The sequence below is a fragment of the Drechmeria coniospora genome, chromosome 02 (assembly GCF_001625195.1).
Source record: "Drechmeria coniospora strain ARSEF 6962 chromosome 02, whole genome shotgun sequence".
NCBI lineage: Eukaryota > Fungi > Ascomycota > Sordariomycetes > Hypocreales > Ophiocordycipitaceae > Drechmeria > Drechmeria coniospora.
The window spans coordinates 2,215,409-2,234,957 of record NC_054390.1 but is presented as its reverse complement, the minus strand read 5'-3'; the positions used below and the strand labels follow the sequence as shown (position 1 = coordinate 2,234,957).

Here is a 19,549-nt window from a genome sequence, read left to right as displayed (position 1 = left end):
GGCTTCAGCAGGTAATGCAACTCAACTTGCTTGTGGACCAGGTTGACCGGCGTTCATGGAAAAGGTTACTGTTTTTTAAGTTGCAGGGTTTCTGAGCACTTGTACGTAGATAGATACCCTTTGCTATGTTAGGCATCATGTATTTATACCTATACCACGATAAGAAAGGTTTTATTACTGCCATGGACGAGCTGATGGAAAATCGAGGTCGAGCAACTTGAATTGAAGTGATACTTGATTTAAAACCTTGCCTTGACTTTCTTTATCTGCTCAGGCCACGAACAAAGTACTCTTCGGGCCGACTCATCTCCTGCTTCGTAGTCGTCGTCTCCATCATCGTTGCTTCGTGGCGAAGTCCTCGACCGGCCCGGAGTTGTCTCCCTACCTGCATAGAATCTCTTCCGCTTCCTTTCGGCGACATCCTCGCCGCGCCACCCACGGCTCATCTGAACCGGCCGCAGGAAGCCGTCGACGTGGACCGCACCAACTGTGTCATCGTCGCTGTCGCCTCCATCTTCTGCAATGTCTGGATGAACAAGATGCATGTGGCGGCTCAGATTCGCACGTCGCGAGAAGCCCATCGCCGCACGGTCACAACGCGGGACGGGGCAGAAGATGAGGCCGGCCGAGGAGCGACTGCGGGACCGGGACGTTGATGCTGCCGATGCAGAGAGCCGCAACGAGGTGCGCCCACGGCGCGATGCCGAGGGACTGCGGCTGTGAGAAGCGAGGCGGCGCTGGTTTAGAGTGGGCACTTCGTCGGAAGAGGACGACGGAAACGACGAGGACCGGGACGCGCTCGATGAGAGGCTGATGCGCTCCGGTTGGTAGATCAAGGTGCGGAACCCGGGTCCATGCGAGGCGATTGCCTCGTCGAGGCGTCGGATCGTCATGCCTTGGCCAAAGAGGTTGGCGCACCGTCTCGTCGTCCTCTTAATCACCTCCTCGGAAACTCCGGCCAGCGCTGCGGCACCAACAACGTCGCTCCAGTCTCGAAGCCCCCATCTGAGAAGCTTTCTCTCGACGTTTCCGAGAGGCACATGTTGACCATCCTCGACTTCGCCGGCGGTCCCGTCATCCACCACAGCGAAGGGCCCATCCATTTCTGCATCCATTTCCCTCTCCCTCTGCCGCTGCAGGTCGCCTTTGCGAAGCCACTCCTCGAAAGCAGCTTCCTTTTCCTCCTCGGTCACTGGCAGTCGTCTATGGCCCTCGCGCGCGATGCGATGCCGCATCTCAACCTGTGTCTCGCCCACCCTCGGCACGTGCTGCTTTCTTGGCCTCCCGCGTCTCGTCAGCTTGACCCGATCCCCTTCATCTGTGCTTTCTCCAGCCTGAGGGGTGCGCCGGGGACGTCCGCGGGGGCGTTTCTGGGGCCGTTCTGCCGCAGCGGATTGCGAGCCTGAGTCAGAGTCGGTGGACGAGTCGGACAGCTGATGAAGGCCGGCGACGCGGGCGTTGTGGAGAATCGTGAGCGTCTTGTCGAGCTGAAGGATGATGTTTCTGACTGAAGGACGCAGAAGAGCGTACGACAGGTCATCATCTGTAGAAACCGTCGGCTCATGCGTCCTTGGTGCCGGTCTGTTGGGATTTTTGGAATTCGACGATCTCGAATGCGGTTCGACGCTGTCGAGCTGCGTCATGTCGCCAACTTCTGCCGGCTCCATTTTGATGGAGAGCGGAGGAGAGGACGGCAATGAGATTTCGTCGTCTGTTTCAGCTGCTGTGCCTGCGGCCGTCGATTCTATCGATGGTTGGATGGGCGCCGATTCTCGTCTCGTCCGCTTGAGGAAACTTTCCTTGGCCAGCCGAAGAATCGTTGCGCCGATTTCATCCTGCAAGCGCGAGCTCGGCATGTTGTTTGCTTTTTCGTTCATCCGAAGCGTCAACTGGCCATCGTCGTCGCAGTTGTCGCCATTGTCGCCAATCTTGAGGAGAGTCTCTTGCGGTACGTGACTCTCCTTCAACGGCCAGGCCGTCCACATCTTTGGCGGTGCCCATACTGCATCTTCTCCGTCACCCTACGCTAGTCAGTGATAGGCATACGCATCGAGAGTGCCGGAGGATACTTGCCGTCTTGACGGTGAACAGTTCTGTCGTCTGCATATCCTCACCCTGTCTTCTCAGCGCAAAGACATCATACAGATGCACCGAGAGATCCTGGTGCTGCAGCTGCTGCATCGACCGCCAAAGCAGCCGCTCGTCGGCAGTGAGCGTGCGCCATGATGACTTGGGGCCTCTCCAGCGATTGGGGCGGTTGTCGTGTAGGTCCTGCGAGTTGATGGATGCGATCTCGTCGCTGTCAAAGTCCCAACCTGCTGGTGCCTCCCAAGCCTCCTCCATGCGGCGACAAAATGCTGCGGCGAATTTTTCACCACCCTCAGTCGGCTGGATCACATACGCGTTCTCAATGAAGGCCGATAGGAATGTTCAGTAATGCCGAGCGCAAGGGGCGGTTGCTACTTTCGATGGTGTGTTGCTGAAGGTGGGGGAAGGGCGGGGTGGGGGGGGATGTTGGAATCAGGGTCTGTCTACGGAGTACTCCGTACTTATGTTAGTGTTTCAGATCGCGTGCTTCAATGTACTTGCGCAAAATGATGAAAACGAAAGCCTTCATGATGCTTGTTGATACGACAGACAGTGCCTCTGCTCCATCGCAATGTCCACGGTCATCACATCGATATGCACATTATGACATGGTAATAGATGTCAGCCTTCCTCTGAAAACACTTTTAAAATTAGACCATTTAACGTGCATATTCTACAAATAGGTTGCCAATACTACTCTTTGCCCTTCGCCTTGTCCTTCTCCAGCTTCCTCCGCTTCGCGCGCAGCTTCTGGTCGGCGGCGCTCTTCTTGTTGTTCGTGTACTGCATTTGTTCAAAGAGCTTTCGCTTCTTTTTACTCAGCATTCCCTTGGCCCTCTCCAGCTCTTCGGCTTCCTCGCGTGACTTCTTCGAAAGCGCCTTCTTGGCCGCCTCCTTGGCTTTGGCCTTGACGTTCACCGCTTTGCTGACGGGCGCGCCTGTCAACTCAGCTTCCAGCTCCATTTGCCGTTCCGATTCCTCCACATCACTCTCATCATCTTCGTCGACCTCTTCAGCGGCGCGCATCTCGGTGTCGTCACCATCCTCATCCTCGCCCTCGTCCTCGTCCTCATCCTCGGAGCCGGCAACATCCATGCCCTCTGCGGCTTCGTCCTCATCATCGTCTGCGGCTTCAAGAGCCTCGCCCTCGGTCTCTTGATCCTCAAGCGGCATCGTAGGATCGTAAGCACCCGAAATCTGCTTGACAAATGGACTTAGGTGAGGTGGGAGGGAGGCTCCGGGAGCGTACAGATGTACCTCCTTCAACTCCTCGTCGTTGATGCTGTCCCAGACCCACTGAGGCTGGACGTATATCCGACCGGGAACCCGTCGGTTCGCCGCCAGCTTCTGTGACGTCTGGTTGTCCTCTCCTTCGTTGTCCTCCATCGCAGCCTGTATCAGAGGCCGATCGACAATCTGATGTGTGATGGCGGGGTCCAACTCGTTCGTCGTAAAGGCACCGTCGCCGAGGACGGCGTCCCAACCGACACGCTTGCAGCCAAACGACTTCAGCAGGAACTCGAGTGGCTGCCGAGGGGTCTCGCGTGAGAGGTAGATGGTGTACTTGGAAAAGAGGGCGGAGGGACCACTGCCAGATGATGGCTGTGGCAAAACATCGCCGCCCTCCACCGTCGGCTCGAATTTGTCAATGGCGTCGCTCGTCTCCTCGTTGTCATTGACGACGGCATCTTCCACTTCAGCGCCGCTGCTGATCGTCTTGATCACCTTGTTCACGGCAGCCTGAACCTTGGGATCGGGCTTGTGAGGGGCACCCTCCAGCTGCTTGGCCTCCTCGGTGCCCACAAGGACCTTGCCTTCAAGCGTGAAAGCGCCCAGCTCGGCGGCGTTTTCATCCTTGACGGCATCGAACTTGGGGGGGTATTTGAGGCCGATGCTCGTGTACAGGCGGAAGTTGACGAAGCCGAGCAGAGTCATGTAAAACTCGACAAAAGTTCCCATGATCCGGAAGTCGACATCGCCGACGATCCGTTGGTTGAACTTGTACGGCACCAACCACAATATATCTTCTCCCTCGATGTTGGCTTGATAATAGATGCCCTTGATGGACAGGAAAGACTTGGTGACGGACTTGGAAACGATGAGGTAGTGCTGAAACTCGAGCGTCAGTCGCTCGCATTGCGCAATCATCTTGGCCGGCACGCTCGACGTTGACGGAAGATTCGCAAAGAGAAACAGCATCGAGAGGCAGTCGTCTAGATCTCGCAGCGAATCGACAAATGTTGGGTAGCGCTCGCGGATCACATGGTTGAGGGTGTACTGAGGCCTTCCTGTCTTCTCGGGCCGGGTCGCATTGCCCTCGAGCCGCTTCGCATCCGTAACATCGCCACGACCAAGTGCTCGCGAGATCTTTTTCTCCAGCACCTTTTGATCGCGAAATCTCTGCAGCAGCGGCTCATGCAGCAAGTACTGGATATCCTTTGCGAAATAAAACGTGGTCGAGGCCGTAGACGTCTTGGACACCTTCTTCTTGCTGCGAGGCTCGCGCGGGTAGATGCCCTTCCAGATGCACAGCTTGCGAAAGTCGGGCAGGCTGATTTGCAACTTTCGAATCGCTTGGTTTCGAGTCACGTAGTTTTTTGCCGCACCGGCCTGGCCCTTTTTCTTGATCCGCGGCATGATTCCAAAAGTGCGTACGCGGCAGGTGATGCCGTCGTCGTGTGTCGCTAGGGCGAATGATGAGATATTCGTTAATTACTTCTTCCTGCGACGTTTTCCACTTTTGAACTTTTTCCCGACTCTACTTTTTTCCTGCCGGTACGGAGTACTGCCAGCATCCACACAACCATACTGCGCGCTAAGCGCAGGTTTTAATGCCCATTGCCACCGCCCGAACTTGAATCTAGTTGCAGATTAGCGCGCAGGGCCATTGCTCACCGCCTTTGCCGAAGGGACTATGGAGGAAGCTTGTGACCGTGGACGTACCAGTACATGTACTCGAGTATTAAAAGGTGCATTTCCTGAACGGAGATAGGTACATGTACACCGCACTCTTCTCTACCTAAGAACTTACATATACTTACTTACTGTACTAGGTACGGGGTACTCCGTACCTCAGGACAAGTATCCTAGTATACTGTGCTACAAATCAATGCTTACATGTACTCCATAAGTACAAAGTACATTCAATCCTTCAGCTATACGTGTGAGACAAAGGTACACGGTACTTACGCCGCACAGTACTAACCGAATTGCCAAATGGCCTCCCCCGTTTCCTTGTGGAGTATATCGTTCGCGACACGACAGCTCCCAAGCTCTTCCTCCCAGTAGACATGGCTACCACCACCATGGCTTTGCGAAGCAAAGCTGGAGTCTACGTCGGCGCCGCTCTTCTGCGGCTCGTCCTGACCCTTGTCTTTCCAGAACTTCCGGACCTGCTGACGGGTCGCGTCGAGATCTCGACCCCCGTCACGAGCTTCAAGAGACGTACGTGTGTCGAATGCGCCTGTGAGGCAACGCTGAATGCAACGCCATGGCTGACGGTTGGACAGTGCAAGAAGGTCTGTTTCTGTATAATCACAATGTCTGGCCGTACGATGGAGGCGTCTACCACCAGGCGCCCCTACTGCTCCCCGTCTTCTCGCTGCTCCCCGACGTCAAGATATGGCCCATCTTCACGTCCATCGTATACATCCTGGTCGATATTCTCGCCGCAGATGCCCTCGCACGGATCGCAGACTCCGGCGAGGCTGGCCAGTCGAGGCTATTTTCATCTCCGCGGCGGGCTAACCGTGCGACGGGACCGCTCGTGGCCGCGGCGTAAGAGCTCGTTGGATCTCATAAGTGGACCGTACGCAGGCTAATGATATAAATAGCTTCCTTTTCAACCCCTTTACCATTGCGACATGCATAGGACGTCCGACCAGCGTCTTCACATCATGCGCCATCCTGCACGCCATCTCGAGGGCCATCCATGGCTCGCCCTTCAACGCCATGATGGCCCTGTCCTTTGCGTCCTACTTGTCCATGTACCCGCTACTCCTCCTGCCACCTCTCATACTGCTGGCCTATGACCGACAACTGGAGACGCGACGTACAAACTCGGTCGCCATGTTCACGGTCAAGTGCGTCACCATCATGGCCGGCTGTCTCGCAGCATTGCTTGTCATGTCCTTTGCCGTCACGGGCAACTCGTGGGGGTTTCTCGCCCGTACCTACGGCATCCAGCTCACGCTCTCCGATCTGACGCCCAACGTCGGGCTGTGGTGGTACTTCTTCATCGAAATGTTCGATTCCTTTCGCGCCTTTTTCCTCGCCGTTTTCTGGCTGCATCTGTCGGCCTATGTCGGAGGCCTCTCCATCCGCCTGCGTCGCCAACCCCTCGTCGTCCTGACGATTCTCCTAGGCATATTCGCCATCTTCAAACCGTACCCGTCCATCTCCGACACCAGCCTCTTTCTCTCTCTACTACCCCTATACTGCCATCTGCTGCCGCTCATGCGCTACACCTTTGTCGCATCGGCAATCATCCTGTACACCACCTTTCTCGGTCCGGCCTTTTACCATTTATGGATCTACGCAGGCAGCGGCAACGCCAACTTCTTCTACGCCATCACCCTCGTGTGGAGTCTAGGCCAGAGCTTGCTCGTGTCCGACCTGACATTTGCCGTGCTGCGAGATGAATGGGAGCTCGAGAGACCTGAAATGGTCGGCAAGGAGGTCAAGCAGATTTAGGTTTTGGGAGAATCGGGCTATGATCTGAAACCTTTTTGTACTTGTAGGCATGGTCGGCGTCGTAGATGGAACAAAATTTTCCAAAGCAGAGGGCTGCTTCATTCTTCAGAATAGCTTTGAAAGGGTATCATGTTTTTGTCGTCGGCTACTCCACTTCCGAGTCTGTTTCCACGAGTCTTCCGGTTGCTGGCAGCGCCGGTGACATTGGTCGGGATCCGTATGCCCCCATGGCGCTGCTCAGCATGGCGCCGAGCTCCCCGTACCGGGACAGCCCAGATCCTCGCTGTTGGGCTTTCCACAATTGGGCCCTGGCGCCGAACGGCTGGAGCGACTTGTATACGCACAGGCCATAGCCGATGGCTACACCGGTGACGACGCAACCCATGAACAGCATCAGGGCACGCCGGTCCAAGACCTTGGTTCCGTTCTCGGCACGCTGTCGCATCTCCCCAGCGTACCAGTCACCGATACCAGGGGCGTGGCGCAGGACGGTGTCTAGAGTGCGAGCGCTGGTGCCCAGAAAGGTTGTCTGCGCCGACGCTGCCCATGGAAGGTCGCTCGGCATCATGTCATCCACAAAGTTCGACAATCGGGGTGTTTCTGTTTGCAGCCAATCCCGAAGGAAGGACCGTGGTACCTGAGGCTTGACCATGAGGGCGAGATATGACCAGGCCAGGCAATCGAGGGAGGACACAGGCGTCGTCGTAAAGAACCGGGGGTGCTTCTCGTCGCTCTTGCCTTCGCGCATGAGTGCATTCAGAACCGCGAGACAATCCTCGGCCAGCCCAAACAGTCTGATGGCGACGGCCTGCTCAGGCATCATCTCCTCTCTCACCGTCCTCCGCCCTCTCGAGGCAGGGAGGTGTCTCCTGAAGGACTCGGGCAAGGCATCCCTTCCGGTCGACAAATGCAATCCCCCGTTCGGGTCAAAGTCGGTGTCGAGTTCGGCGAGCCCCATGTGCTCCACACGCTTGATAGCATCGGCACGTATCAGCGTCGGCATCGTCCATGTCAACGGGAATGGAAGCAAGGCGCTGTAGGCGGGTCGTGTGACCGCCGCCCAGTTGGCGGCTGAGACGTAGAGCGAGAGGTCGATGAGGGGCGCCGCATGCGCAGCCAGGTATGTGCTATACGCAACGGTATCGGCCTGCTGTCTGGCGTCCAAGTCGGCGTCCAAGTCTCGACAGAGGGAGTTGGATACGAGGTAGCGGATAATTTGACGGTAGCCGCTGGACCAGGCGCCGTCATGATGCAGCGCCGGAAGAAGATCTACGTACCGTTAGCTCGAGGACCAGAAATATGCCATCATAGGAGCAGTAAGGGGGGGGGGGGGTTGCGTACGCAACGGAGTGATGGATGGGTCGTTGCATGGCACCAGGCGCCAAGTCGAGGTCGGCAGGGCCGAATGGTAGAGGTAGGAGATGATGGCGAGGCATTCTGGGTCGATGGAGGGTAGGCCAAAGGCCGATCCCCAGACGTACAGCTCGAACATGCCCAGCTCCGATGTCGACGACGCCTCGCGAGGCAGGTTCGTCACGGATGCTCAATGTTTCGCAAGCCGTGGCTGGAGGAGCGTCGCCAGTGCCCGTAAGGAACCAAGGGTAGGCAAGTCGTCGTTGGCAGTGGCATTCATCTCATCTCGCCTGGTGCCGATACTGGTGGGGTCGGCATTAGGATGCCACGGGCGCGTAGCCACGTGACGGCAGGATTTGGATGAGATACTGCAAGTACAGTAATGTAAGTACTTATTCCGTACTCCGTACTCCGTACTCCGTACAGCACATGTAAGTACATTGGCCCCAGGACAAGTACAAAAGTACTTGCAAGCAAAGACGGAGGACGGAGCGCGGAGTACCTGTGCTCAGATACTACGGAGAGTCCATGTCAAAGATCCGTCCTATCAGCACCAGGTGCACCGAGTACAGGATTCCTCTGCACTTGTAAGTAAGTACTTAAGTACGCAGAACTGTGCATTACTGTACTCCGTACAGTAAGTGCGTAGTAGTATTTGTGCACTGATTTGTATTACATACATGTGCTCCGTACGAGTACTCTGTACTTTTGCTCCGTACTGTACGGGGTACTTGCATGTAAGTTTTATTACGATACGGCATACTGTACGGAGTCCTGTACGAAGTACAAGAAAAGCTATACTCGTGCTCCGTACTCCGTACTCCGGTAATAAATAACCCAACTCTGCAGGCGTGATGTGGCGAGCACCAAGACAAGACTCCACGAGCTTCGCGCTCCCTTGCCAAGCCAGCTGCCCCTGACGGTTCACACAAGATCAGTGTGTCTTGCCGTCCCACCGACCTTGGTGAGTGATGATGCGGGAGTCCCTTTCATTTGCCACTTGCAAATGAGTCCTAGCTAGCGCGAAAGAATCATGCCAAGATCGTCAAAAGCAATGATGAATGACTGTTTCACACTGACACTTGATGAGCAAGCCACGTAAGTACTTGGTAGTATTTCTCGTTTATTAATTTTTCCTTGTTCCATTCGAGCATCTCTACATGCACATTCGCCTGGGGTGAGCGAGTACGGCAACAATAACATCAGGATTGGAACATTGCGATCCGGTCCTGCCTGGGCATACATAAAACGTATAGTCATTCCACTTGCAGAAGCAATATATACATGTACATGCAGTCGACTCTCCGTCTCGTTTTCCTGCGATGTGTACACCGTACTGTAGAGATAGTGTAGCGACCTTTGGGTGATTGGCGGCAAGAGCCCAGCCAGTGCTCCGTATTGGGGGCAGCCATGTGATCTCCGAGGCACTTTGCTTCTGTTCCCTTGGTGGCTTCTTTCATCATGAGCCCCAGACGTGAAGGGGGGGGGGGCAGGCATTACGATTCTGTCGGGGATAAATCGAGTGTGAAGATGGCAATGTCGCGTAGGTGTGGACAACAATCACAACACATTTCATCGGCCAATAATTGAAGGTGGCCCATGGCCTCCGCCTTGGTAACCCTCCTTGCTTACGGTTCGCCCATTTTTTGTGAAGGTCAATGTTTCTTCACCGCCACCATCCGAAACGACCCACGCACGGCTGGTGGCGAGCACGGGACGCGGCACGGTTTCGAATGTATGGAGACAGGTCAAGGCGACACCATCACTGCACATATTCATCATACGATGTACCATCTAAGTGTAGCGCGATGTGAAATTATTTGAATTCTTTGTGGTACCAAGCACCAAGCTTCTCGTGACAAGACTTTGAATTACGCAGTGGGCGGACGGTTAGTCCCGCTTTGTTCGATACTGTTGCAAAAATACTTGGAAAACGCTACCGGATGTAGAAGCCCACGTTCATCATTCCGTTTATTCTCCATGCCACCGCCGCGAGTGGGTATGAGCAGCGTCGCTGCAATGAAACAATGCTAGCCAAGAAGTCCGAACGAAGTGGAGAGGTGAAGAGTATGTGCATCTGACGTCGCATAATGAAAGAAAAAAAAAGGTGTCTACCGGTCCGATTCCGTTCGTGCCAGCGAAGTCGGTGGGCCGAAAGGTAACCCGGCCCGTTATGCGGACACCTCCCTTGATGGCAGGCTGAGGCGGCGCGAGCATGCGGGGTTTGATGAGAATGATGAGCTTGGTCGAGTAATATATCCTGTCGGATGTTGCGGTGTAGAGTAGAACCGGTCAAGGACCAGCGAGATGATAGAGCATCTGGTGACGCAGTGGAGCGTGTGGTGGCCTTGTTGGGGGCCGTTGCGAGGCAGATGACCTCGCCTGCAGGTCAGCCAACGAGACGGTTGCATGGGTACTGCAGCGACACAGCCGACCCTGCCGCGAATGGGGTGTAAAGACAGGTGACGGCAAAGATGCAGGGCAACGCCGGCTTGTCGCAGATGAGGCTTCGGGGCGCCATGTTCAGTCCAGCGATCAGGATGAGGGTGAGTGGTGGCATGATGCCGTTGCCGTGCCTCAACCGCTCATCGAGACAATCCGGTACGCTGATTGAAATCAGGGGTTATTCAACGGTTGAGGCCTAGTTGAATTATCCATTGGCCGAGCATCTGGGCTATCCTCGTGTGGGCAGAGGCGGCAGAGGCCGACTCGGCGGCGGGCCAGGGCATGGAGGAAGATGGGATGGCCGCTGAGCAGGCATTGTGATGGTGTTTCCTCTGATGAAGATGGCAGGCGTGTGGTGTCTTCACAGCTTTGGCACCGATGGGTTTCGGTAACCACCAGGAGCAGGCAATATGGCGTGCGTGCGTGTGTGTGCGTGTGCGTGCGAGAATGCTTGTGTAAGTATGTGAAGGCGTTTTCAGCCGAGGGTACTGATTAGGTCGTTGCGAAGCTGGATGGGCTTGAGGTGGTGATGTGTGCTTTGTTGAGACGACTCTCAACCAGGAAGTTTTGTAGTCGATTGGCCTGAGGACCGAAGAGGGCAGGCTAGGCGTCTTATGTATTCCGACGGGAAGCCGACAATGATGACGGTCCCGAACAAACAGCAATCTGCGAAGGGCGAGCGATGGGAACAAGGGGTACGGAGTGGTAGCAGGTACGTACACGCCTGCATGAGTATGGAGTACAAGAACTGTACCTACTCCCGTCGTGCAAGCAAGTACAGTACGTCAGTAAGTATGTTTTGATACTCCGTACTGTACTTGCATGTACTACGGTGCTCCGTATTGTACTTACACCGATTACTCGCTCCGTGCCCGTCGCAACGGCACATCAAATTGCACGTCTGAGCGAGCATTGTACTGTACTTGACTTGGTAAGTACTAACTGTACTCCATTCTAGGTACACGTACATGTGCACGTGCAATGAACGGGTACTCCGTACGGTACGTGTACTTAAATACATGTACCTGCACAGCCTGCTCCGTACCCCGTACTGTACTAAAACCACAATTTACCAGTACCCGTCCAAGTACCTAGTACTCTGGCCGAGAACTGTACTGTACCTCATTGTAGTACCTGAATCAGCAGAACCCTACTTGAATGTTTCAATTTTCTATTTAGGACGACCCACCCGGCCGAGGCGAGGGTCGAGGATTTCAGAATGAGACGGGAAAGGCGCTCCAGCTCCAGTTCCTGCTCCGACCCCTGTTACGCAAAAATGTGCATGGGCTTCCTGGTTCGCTCCCCTGCCTTTCATTGCATTCCAAAAACAGCATCAGGCAAACTATTACCCCGAGGCCGAGCGAGGTCCTAGGTGTAATTGCAGCATTGTACTTAGATGTACTTGCTGTGCTCCGTACAGTACATGTACAAGTATTGCTTTTACTTGTACGTCCCCTTACTTACCTAGTACCCGAGTACACATATACAGTACGTGCACGTACAGTACATGTACTTACATGTACTTACGGTAAGTGCGAGTATTAAGTACTTAATTACTTACATGTACTTAAGTACATACATACATGTAAGTAAGTACAGTACTTGAGTAAGTAAGTACGTACTTGCGCAAGTGTGAGACTGCGCGGGCGCAACGCGTTGCTTTCATCTCTGGACATTGAATGGCTGTTGCGATTCTCGCTCGCATCGCGCCTTGCCTTTTCGTTGCTTTCGCCTCACCTTCTCGACTGGGCAACAACTTGCCGTACCTGAACGTGGCTGTTTGGTTGGCAGTGCCTAATCTCTTTCGGTTATGGTACGTCCGCCGATAATCGTGCCTATGACGGCAATGGTCAGCATGCCGCTCAAGCCTCCTTTTGCGCTCATTCCAAAGTGTTAATAACTTCGAGGTACCAGGTCCCGTCCAGTCATCAGCGGCGGCCAGGACTCGCATAATCGCAGCCAGCCAGCCACAGGCGCCCGCCGCGCCCACCGCCACCGCCATCACCAGCACCTTACTATCGAGCAACCAAACTCGATTTCCCGTCCATCCCATTCACTGCTGGCCACCACACCGCTTACTCGCGCTCGTGTGTAATGCGGTGTACCATGCACCGACACCGACACCGACACACAGACGTGCGCACGCACACAGACACATATAGCGTTCCGGTGATGCATCGCGCAACGCGCGGTCAGCTGAGTCGCCGTGAGACTTGTTGCTCCAGGCAGAGGCACAGAGAGAAGTAAATGTACTTGTCTGCCTATCGACAGTCTGCTCATGGTCAGACTCCGCGGACCTTGCCTCGGGTTATTCCGGAGCAATGATAAGACTCTTCGTGTTCACTTTGACTCTCCAAGATCCTCGGAAGTTTCGCCAGAAGTCACTAGCGCACAATTTGCCATTCCTTTATGCTCATGTGTAATACTGTACTGTAAGTAGCTGTACTGTACTCCGTCAGTGTAGGCAAGCACATAATGCTTGTACACCTACTTACTGTACAGGTACTTACGTGCACTCATGTCCAAGTACTTCCTACCAGTACCTACTGTACGTACTTCCTAAGTATACTTACAACGACAGTAATACGGAGAACGAAGCACTCGTGGCAGCATTGTAAGACATTTTGTGTGGAGGCTGAGCTTGCCCAATTTCATGTTGAATCACGAGAGCCAGCCAGGTCCAGTGAGGCAGGGGGAGTCAGAAACGAGGGAAAAAAGTAGGAGATGAAGAGAGTGGGGGACCGACGGGGTTCTCTGTGGAAATTGGGCCTCCATCATGAAGAAGAATCGAACGTCGTACGTGTACGTAAATTGCCAAGGAAATGAGTCCAAGAGAATTCCAGTCCAATCCAACCATCGAAGCTTTTTTTTTTATTGTGCATTGTTTTGGCCTTTTGCGGAACTAGCGTAATTGCCTCCTCTCGTAACCTTGCGTTCGACTGCGTACTTACTTACAACGTAAGTACTTCCAGTACTGTACAACGTAAGTACTAAGTACAGCTACATGCACATGTGTACCTGTGTGCTCCGTGCAGGTACGCAAGTACTGTACATGCATATACCATTCGTAAGTGAGAGGGGACGCCAAACTTGAGAATACGAGTGCAATCATCTAATCTAAAATGCAAATGGTACACAGTATGGAGTAATACTGTATACGAGTAGGTAAGTACTATCGTGGACTTGGCTCGTGCCTACTTACTTTACAACTATTATATGTACTTACTGCATCCGTACAGTATACAGGAGTAGTGTACAGTATGTGTAAGTACAGTAAGTAATCAAGTATTACTAGGCGTACATTTACTTGTAAGTATGTGCACCTCCGGAGTACTTGCTTGTACTTAATTCATCAATTTCTTCAGAACTGTATCGTTTCTGCTTCTCTAATTGGCCTCGATCCCTTGCAATTTTACGAATCAGTCACCAATGCCCACCACGTGTACACCTAATACATGTGCATGTACTTACTTGATATGGCATGGAGCATGAGGCATGTACTGTACGGAGTGCACATCTAGCTTATGAGTACTTGCCATACTACTTACTGTACACGTACTGTACAAGAGTATTTGTACTTACTGTACGTCACTGGACAAAAGTGACGATTCGGTCATGGTAATAGCGCTACTACTACACATTGAATCGACACTCTTGACATGTACACCTACAAGTTCTTGTACTTAAGAACAGTATAATTAATTTAATCCATACTCCGTACGGTCCTCGTCACTAACGTTGTGAACTAGAGTAGTATTGTTATGTAGTACTTACAAGTTACATGTACGGAGTACGGACACCTACAACTATACATGTACTGTGCCTGCATGCGCATGTGCGTGCTCCAATCCGCCAAGCGGTGGTCACGAGACAATATCAGCGTCCCTCCTGGTTGCTTTGCTCAACAGACCGCGAGCGCAGGGGTGATGGTGCGGACGAAAAATAACAATGATGATGGAGATCACTGGTCGATTTCTGGAACTATCCCTGTCATGGATTCGTACAAATCCATGTACATGGGTATGGAGTACCGAGTACTTGTGCACTGCAACGGTAGACAGCCGTAATTAATTAATTTATGAGTCTGGCATGACGACAACACAACGCCACAACACCAAGGAAACACACCGCCAAGATATGAAGCACAACTAGTTGTACATGTGGACGGAAGCTTGTGTTGCAGCACAACACTAAAATTCCAATGCAGAACCTACTAGGGTGGGTATTAGGTGTTTACTTACTCAACCGCAGTGCTAGTACACATGTATATGTAGTTGTACTTGTTGTTCGTACATAATATTACGAAGGACTGAACAGTACGATAGTAGAGATACTGTACGGGTACTCCGTACTGATACAAAATATTGCATGCAAGCACTAACTGACTCGTATACCAATTATTACGAAGAAGTTATCCTCCGTACTGTTCCTACCCTAGCAGTGGATTGCGGGGTGCGGAGCACGTGTGCAAGTACTCCGTACTTGCGTGTTATTTAATGTAGTTGCACAATAAACAGAAGTCGAATGAGAAAAGCGGCACTGCACTCTCCCAGCCATATGCTTGTACTTAGAACTTGATATTATTTGCACGTATCGATCTACAGCTGTAAGTAGTTGTACTACATTGCATTTAGGTTGTGGGTGTAAGTATGCAGTGCATGCATGCACTACAGTAGTTAATAGTAACACCTATTTACAGTACGGAGTACTTTCAACCTACTCCGTGCTTGGTGTGCAACTAGGACCTGCATTGTTCGTGCTTTTTGGGCATCTGCAGCCAATACCCCTTGCGTGTCGCCGTACGGTCGCATAAGTACGTAATAATAGACATCCCATTGCTTCTCATCGTTTTCTGCGTTTCAATCAGGAACTTTAATAGACCGACCGCCTTGATCGCCTCGGTAACGGCGAGTTATCATAAACCCGACCCCCTGCGTCCATTGCCTCGAATAGGACTTGCACGGGTAATTACAGTACATGCAACATGTAATAAGTAGGTACTCCGTACTTAGGTGTACTTAGGTGTACTTTGGTGTGCATGAAAATGGGCATGTGCACGTAGTAGTCGCCTCCTTTACTCCGTACTTACTTGTGCATTTTCAAGTGCCTAGCTACTACCTTGTACAGTACTTATCTAATACAGTACATCTACAAGCACAACAGTGCGGGTGCAGGTACGGAGTATTACCGGATTTTCCTTCGTCGCATCACGCGCTTTCTCGCCCTGCTTCGCGTCCCTACACTCTGGCTAGGAGCTGATTTTCTAAGCCCCTGCTGTTGGGTAGCCTTCTGGCAAGGACTGATTCGAGTCTTCGCACGTGCATGTATTACTTGTTCACTCCTCGATTCAGGGAGTTTGAGTTGCCGTCATGGCGTCATGGCGGCGAAGCAGGCTTTCAGCACACGTACGTGTAAGTACTGATATCTGGGCCAAGTATGGCGGATTCGTGACTCTTTTTCTGTTACCAAGTACGGAGTACTCGGTAGGTGATATCCCGCACCAACGTTACCTATTATCTACCTACTGGTACCTAGGTACAGTACAACTAATGTGAGTGTACTCCGTAGCAGGGCCAATCATGGGTGCTGCTGACCTACAACTACATGTAAGTACCACGTACCCCTACCAAGGAAGTGTACAGATTGCCTCCTGCATGGGCCGCCTACACTTTCTCTTCCATCTGCTGAACATAAGTATACTCCTAGATATCAGCACCCATTTTAGGGCTGTTAAGTACTCCGTACTAGTAGCTACGTTACAGACATCTCTTAGCGGAAATCGGGTCGGCGCGCAATGGGCGGGCACTAATGACGCATTATTACTACTAAGTATATTGCTATTATCACATGTACCTCCGTACTGCGGAGCACGGTGTAATTACAGTGTAGTAGTACTCCGTACAGTAAACTGTACTTTCCATGATGTACTAAATATCTTCCTTAATTGCAAACTGATACGGAGTACTGAACACCAACGTAGCACTGTACTCCGTAAGTACATGCACGGATTATTTCTTAACATGTACTCCGTACAGTAAGTATTATAGTACTTACAGCACAAATGATGCAGCTTTGCCGATCCAACACCCTGCCATATTACTTCCTGCAAGTGGAAGTGTCTGTAAAAGTACTCTGTCAATGAGGCATCTTATTAGGACAACTTGCACTCCATATGCGAGCACGGATTCGAACACAACGCGCAGGCAAGGCGAAATATGATCACTGCTCTGACAAACTCAACGAACGCCACCTGTCCTTGCGTTTGTTGACTTGACACCAACCTATATTGCGGTCTTTTCACATCATTGTTCGTGCAAGTACGGAGTACTTACTGTAAGTAGGTGTACTTAAGTAGGTGTGCATGTACATGTTGATGTGGAAATACGGAGTGGTCCTGGTAATTACATGTGCATCATAGATTGCCGAGGGCGCCAGATCATGTTGATCGTTTGAGTCCAGGAAATCCCTACCTTGCAATTGTTACGAGAATGGGGTACGAGTTCATGTGCATGTATCCATGCTTTGTGCTGCTATAGATAAATTGAGGAGTTATTTTTATATTGTCTAACCAGCCATATATTGAATGAATCAGAACATTGCGTTGGGGAAAGCGAGACCGTATAGAAAACCCAGTTGAAACCCTTGTAGGCATGGTAAGTGTCTGCATTAAGTGACAAACACGACGACAATATCGAGCCGTATGACAGAAGTTTGTAATGGGAATATTTAAACCCTCCATGGCCATAGATCATGACACTAGGCATGCACAGGAATTTTGTTGAATGTACTTCATTATGACCTGACATTCGATACAGGTCGATGGCACACTCGCGAGCATAGGAGAGCGGATAGATCCTTTTTCGTTTCGACAAACGATACCATCATCGAGATTTTGGAAACCGCCAAGGCGGTGTTAGAGATATGTTGGAGGGGCCGTTAACCTCAGTGGCCTTCGTCGGAGCCGAGTCCTTCTTGGATGGAGCATGTATGAGATGGCCTAGTCTTGCAAGCAAAAAGCTTTACCAGAACGGCACAGCCACAGCAGCAAATTGTAGAAAGCACCCGCTCAGACATAATCTCCGCTCATGGCTACCCAGTCCTGAGATTGCTCATCTCTTGCGAATGGGTGTGCTGCATTTAGCCCCAGGGGGTCTCGCATCGCATCAAGCCAAGTGCCTGGCTGTCCCGACCCTCCAACCCGAACAAGCCGTCATTTGATTCCAAGAAACTGGTTGATTTGGCAGTCCAACGTCCAGTGTCTAGCCAGCATCAGTGTAGCCCAAAGGCTGCCGAGCTGAATCGCATTCACGAGCCCTCGTCGCCCACTGGAATCTGGGTCGACGTGATCCAGTTCTCCATCCTGGCCTGTCCTCGGCCAGCAGCATTGACGCCTTCTCTTGTATCGGTGCTCTGCTGCTGCTGCTGCTGCTGCTGCTGGGCCTTGTTGTCTCGCTTCCTAACAACCAGGCAGAGGACGCGGCCGTGGATGGCGAAACCCTCGTACGACACGTCCATAGCCAGCTTTTTCTTGTCGTCCTCGTCGGCATCTGATGAAGGATTGATTCTGTCGGGCTTCGGTTCCGACTGGTTGGGATCAGAATCTACGTCGATTACTGATTCCGCGCCGTCGCTTCCCGATACTTCATCATCCCCATCGGTGCGAATGGCGTTCCGCTTCCTCTTCGGCCGAGGCTCAGCAGTAGGGATGTTTTCAAGCTGAACATGCTCGTCATCGCCGTCTTCCTCCAGGAGAACGAGGGGGGCATCTTCTGCGTCGATATCAACGGGGACATCATCCGTCTCGCCAATGAGTCTCGACGAGTTGGACATCATCGGTGGCGCTTTTTCGCGAAAGTGTTTCTGCCTCGTCAGGAGGGAATGTCGGGTGCTTGTCTCGGTCAGGAACATGGACACCTCGAAGTCGTCTTCTCGCTTGAGGTCAGTCAGAGGCCGAGGGGGGAGGGTCTTGGAGAGACTGGCATACCTTGTACAATGACATCCTTCACGCTCTTCTTGGAACTTTTCTTCTGTGACCTCTCCTTCTCCTCACGGAGCTTGGGCAGCACAAGCGGCCGGATGCTTTCGATGACTCGGGGCAGGATAGAGTATCGCGGATTCAACAGCCATGACTGCGCGAGAGACGGGTTGTCGAGGTAGATGCGGCATTCTAAGACGGAGTACTTTGTGATTCTCAGATATCGGCGGACCGGCACCATCTTTCGATATGTCACAATGCCCGCATGTTGTTGAGCGAGAAGCTTTCGCGTCACCCACTTGAAGATGAATCATGCCTGCACAGTGCCTACGAAGGTACAAAGTACAGTATGAGAGGTGTACTTAATGTACGTACGGGGTACATGCACGGAGTACAGCAATAGTAATGCTACATCCGGAATACGGAGTACCTACTAGGTACCTAGTATTATGGGAGCAGCTCATACAGGTACTGATAATTAAGTACTGTCTATTATGGACCAGCTGTACTCCGTACAGTGCTCCGTACGGAGTAGTTGGAGCCTATTAATTATTACTTCCACTGGCACGTAGTTCAAGTACTTGCATGCACGGAGTACGGAGCACAAGAGTACCAAAATGGCACAAACAAGTTGGCACCACAACGTCGCGTAGAGTACAAGCACCTACTATTTGTTGTGAATACTATTACGTTTTTTGGTATTATTAAAATTCTGGTACTGATAGCCAAGTAGCACACATATATAATATGTCACTGATGTGTGTGAATAATAGCAGTAGGTACAAAATACAGTAAAATATGTCTTGATCGCTGGTCAAACATCTCCCCCAAGTCAGCAATGATAAAAGTGACTTGTAAAGGGGATGAACTCTCCTTGTGCACCGCGCTAGTATTACTTGTACATGTAAGTACGTTGTAGGTACTCCGTACCTAGTAATATATACAGTGGGGGGCAAAAAGCATCGTACGTATGTACTTACTTACTTAAGTATGTGT

The 19,549-nt window shown here is 52.1% G+C and overlaps 5 protein-coding genes across 5 annotated transcripts; 1 reads left to right on the top strand and 4 right to left on the bottom strand.

Annotated features, from left to right (window-relative positions):
• Nucleotides 1–239: 239 nt before the first annotated feature.
• DCS_03745 (uncharacterized protein) lies at nt 240–2,343 on the bottom strand (the record flags this gene model as incomplete). Its single annotated transcript, XM_040801058.1, has 2 exons — nt 240–1,985; nt 2,047–2,343. 2 exons carry the CDS (start codon nt 2,341–2,343, stop codon nt 240–242), a joined length of 2,043 nt encoding a protein of 680 aa, XP_040656091.1.
• A 438-nt stretch (nt 2,344–2,781) lies between these two features.
• DCS_03744 (pescadillo) lies at nt 2,782–4,725 on the bottom strand (the record flags this gene model as incomplete). The annotated part of the gene is made up of 1 exon (XM_040801057.1): nt 2,782–4,725. One exon carries the CDS (start codon nt 4,723–4,725, stop codon nt 2,782–2,784), a length of 1,944 nt encoding a protein of 647 aa, XP_040656090.1.
• A 653-nt stretch (nt 4,726–5,378) lies between these two features.
• DCS_03743 (cell division control protein CDC91) lies at nt 5,379–6,780 on the top strand (the record flags this gene model as incomplete). Its single annotated transcript, XM_040801056.1, has 3 exons — nt 5,379–5,532; nt 5,598–5,865; nt 5,922–6,780. 3 exons carry the CDS (start codon nt 5,379–5,381, stop codon nt 6,778–6,780), a joined length of 1,281 nt encoding a protein of 426 aa, XP_040656089.1.
• A 145-nt stretch (nt 6,781–6,925) lies between these two features.
• DCS_03742 (metaxin) lies at nt 6,926–8,216 on the bottom strand (the record flags this gene model as incomplete). The annotated part of the gene is made up of 2 exons (XM_040801055.1): nt 6,926–8,049; nt 8,156–8,216. The coding sequence occupies 2 exons, from the start codon at nt 8,214–8,216 to the stop codon at nt 6,926–6,928; spliced, it is 1,185 nt and encodes a 394-aa protein (XP_040656088.1).
• Nucleotides 8,217–17,883: 9,667 nt separating this feature from the next.
• On the bottom strand, nt 17,884–18,794 carry DCS_03741 (uncharacterized protein; the record flags this gene model as incomplete). The annotated part of the gene is made up of 2 exons (XM_040801054.1): nt 17,884–18,506; nt 18,563–18,794. The coding sequence occupies 2 exons, from the start codon at nt 18,792–18,794 to the stop codon at nt 17,884–17,886; spliced, it is 855 nt and encodes a 284-aa protein (XP_040656087.1).
• Nucleotides 18,795–19,549: the final 755 nt, after the last annotated feature.